We start from the raw sequence: 2,797 nt of genomic DNA on the forward strand, positions 1-2,797 counted from the left end.
CGGCGAGCCCTCGACCTGCGTGGGCGTCGGCGGCGAGGACGAGCTGGCCGGGGGCGTGAAGGTGAACCTCTTGGGCTCAGACCGGAAGAACCGCGACCGGTAAGACGGCGCCGCGGTCTGGCGAGCGGCGGCCGGCGAGGAGGGCGCTGGGGAGCCGTCCACGCGCAGGGAGGTGATGTCCAGGTCCTCGGCCAGCTGCGGGGGGGCACGGTCAGGAGGGGGAGGGGGAGGGGGAGGAATGACAACGAAGATATGATGACAAATAAGAGGTGAATGTGTGATGATTGTGTTTCTTTGTGCTCGGATTTTCTCTTATTTCTAGGACGATATATCATATGAATTGTCTTTATTCTAAGACGATATATTTTGAATTGTCTTTATTCTAGGACGATATATTTTGAATTGTCTTTATTCTAGGACGATATATTTTGAATTGTCTTTAAGCTAGGACAATACATTATATGGATTGTCTTTATTCTTGGACGTTATACTATATGAATTGGCCTTATTCTAAGACGATATATTACAGTATACGAATTGTCTTTATCCTAGGACGATACATTTCGAATTGTCTTTATTCTAGGACAATATATCATACGAATTGTCTTTACTCTAGGCCGATATATCATATGAATTGTCTTTATGCTAGGATGATACATTATATATCTAAATCATCTTTATTCCAGGACGACATATGACAGAAACAACTTCTATTCTACGACTTTCCTTCTCCTCCTCCTCCTTAAAAAAAAAAAAAAAACACACAGGCCCTTTCGCTCTCACCTTCACCACCTCCTGCAGCTCCTGAGTGGGCACGTCGACGCAGCCGGTGTAGCAGAAGGAGAGGATGTAGCGGAGGTGGCGGGGTTGTGCGCCGCGAACAACCACAACCGGATGTTGGCCGACTGGGACGTTCTTCAGGGGGGGGAAGGGGGGAAGGGGTGGGGAGAGGGGGGGAGAGGGGTGCGTTAATCAGAGGTATTTCTGGGTGGTGGAAAAGGTCTTGAAGAAAAAGTTAGAGGTGACTTTGTGTGTGTGTGTGTGTGGGGGGGGGGGGGGGGATGTGTGTGTTAGAGGTGACTTTGTGTGTGTGTGTTTGTGTGTGTGTGTGTGTGTGTGTGTGTGTGTGTGTGTGTGTGTGTGTGTGTGTGTGTGTGTGTGTGTGTGTGTGTGTGTGTGTGTGTGTGTTTGTTTGTCTCTTTGTTTGTGAGTATGCGTGTTTGTTTTAAAATAACAATAATAGTAGTAATAATAATAATGATACCAATAGTAATAATGATGATGCTGATAATGATAATAAAAATAATTATGATAATAATAATAGAAAATAATGATGATAATAATAATAATGAGAATAATGATAATAATAATAATAATAGTAGTAGTAGTAGTAGTGCAGTAGTAATAGAAGTAGTAATAGTAGCAATAATAATAGATGAAAACGACAATGAAAATAACCATCAATAATAAATAATAGATGAAAATAGATAACAATAGATGAAAACGACAATAAAAATAAACATCAATTACAAAACCCACAAAAAATGATTCTAAAACCCCCACCTGCAACACGGATCGGAAGAAGGAGCTGGCGGCGGCGAGCACGATCCTGTGGGCGGGGAAGGAGGCGCCCTTGGTGGCCAGTGTGGCATCGGCCGAGGCGGGGTCCTGCTCGAGGCGTGCCAGGTGCTGTGCCAGGTGGTTGCCGTGGCCCTCCCACCGGACGCGGTACTCCTCCTCTGCCACGGTCGGGGTGGGCGTCGTCCACCTGCTGGAGGGGAAGATGGCGGGGGTTACGGGCGTATGTGGTTATTCCCGGCGTTTGTTATTGTTGTTATTATTATTATTATTAATATTGTTATTAATACTATTATTATTATCATTACTATTATTATTATTATTATTATTATTATCATTATTATTATTATTATTATTATTATCATTATCGTTATCATTATTGCTATTATTATTATTATTATTATTATTATTATTATTATTATTATTATTATTATCATTATTGTTATTATTATTATTATTATTATTATTATTATTATTATTATTATTGCTATTATTAATAGGGTTAGAGGTTATTCCTTTTTTTAAGAATTTGGCGAAAGGGTGCAAATATGTCCACTTGCTAAAGGGGGGGGGGCGGTGAGGGGTTACGGGCTTATGAGGTTATTCCCTGCGGTTTTGTTTTGTTTTTTTCTTCCTTTCTTTTCTCTTTTTATAAATTGGGGAGCAGAAAGGGGGTTTTGTTTTTTTTTGCTTGTGCATGAGGCTATTTCCTTTTTTTATGGGTTTGGCTAAAAGGCGCTAATATCTCCACTTGCTGAAAGGGGGAGAGAAGAGGGGGTAACGTGTGTATGAAGCTTTTCTTTGTAATTGAATATTTTTTTTTCTCTTTTTCTATAATTTTAGCGAAAATTGGTCAATGTTTTAGCGAGAATATTCAAATGTTTAGCGAAGAGGTGTAAATATTTAGCGAAGATGTGTAATTCGATGGTTAACGAGACTGTGTAAATGTACAGCGAAAAGGTTAAAATGTTTAGCGAAAATGTGTAAATATTCAAAACATTTTATGGCCTGATGTGGGAGCTCACGGTCAGCTTCTAAATCTTTTCCCTTTTATTTTCATATATGATAGAAATTCTGTACATTCTCTCTTCGTATATTCATAAAACGAAACTATTCAAAATACAAAGAAAAACTAAAATCTTAGAACAATACTGGAATAGAACGGAATCCTAAAAAGTAGAGTTTTAGAAAGGATGCCGAACTTTCAGGGGGCGCTGGG

General features: G+C 40.2%; 1 protein-coding gene across 1 annotated transcript in view; it reads right to left on the reverse strand.

The window, feature by feature from the left end:
• The window catches only part of LOC113803078 (protein bric-a-brac 1), a gene marked incomplete at its 5' end in the record, with an annotated part of 12,462 nt that extends 10,671 nt beyond the window's left edge, over positions 1 to 1,791 (reverse strand). The window contains 3 exons of the mRNA XM_070125925.1: positions 1 to 195; positions 784 to 915; positions 1,564 to 1,791. The exon at positions 1 to 195 is cut by the window's left edge and continues 45 nt beyond it. Coding sequence (XP_069982026.1) covers positions 1 to 195; positions 784 to 915; positions 1,564 to 1,791 — 555 coding nt within the window. The remainder of the gene's footprint in view (positions 196 to 783; positions 916 to 1,563) is intronic.
• Positions 1,792 to 2,797: the final 1,006 nt, after the last annotated feature.

Source organism: Penaeus vannamei, chromosome 9, assembly GCF_042767895.1.
Source record: "Penaeus vannamei isolate JL-2024 chromosome 9, ASM4276789v1, whole genome shotgun sequence".
In the NCBI taxonomy this organism is placed as follows: Eukaryota; Metazoa; Arthropoda; class Malacostraca; order Decapoda; family Penaeidae; genus Penaeus; species Penaeus vannamei.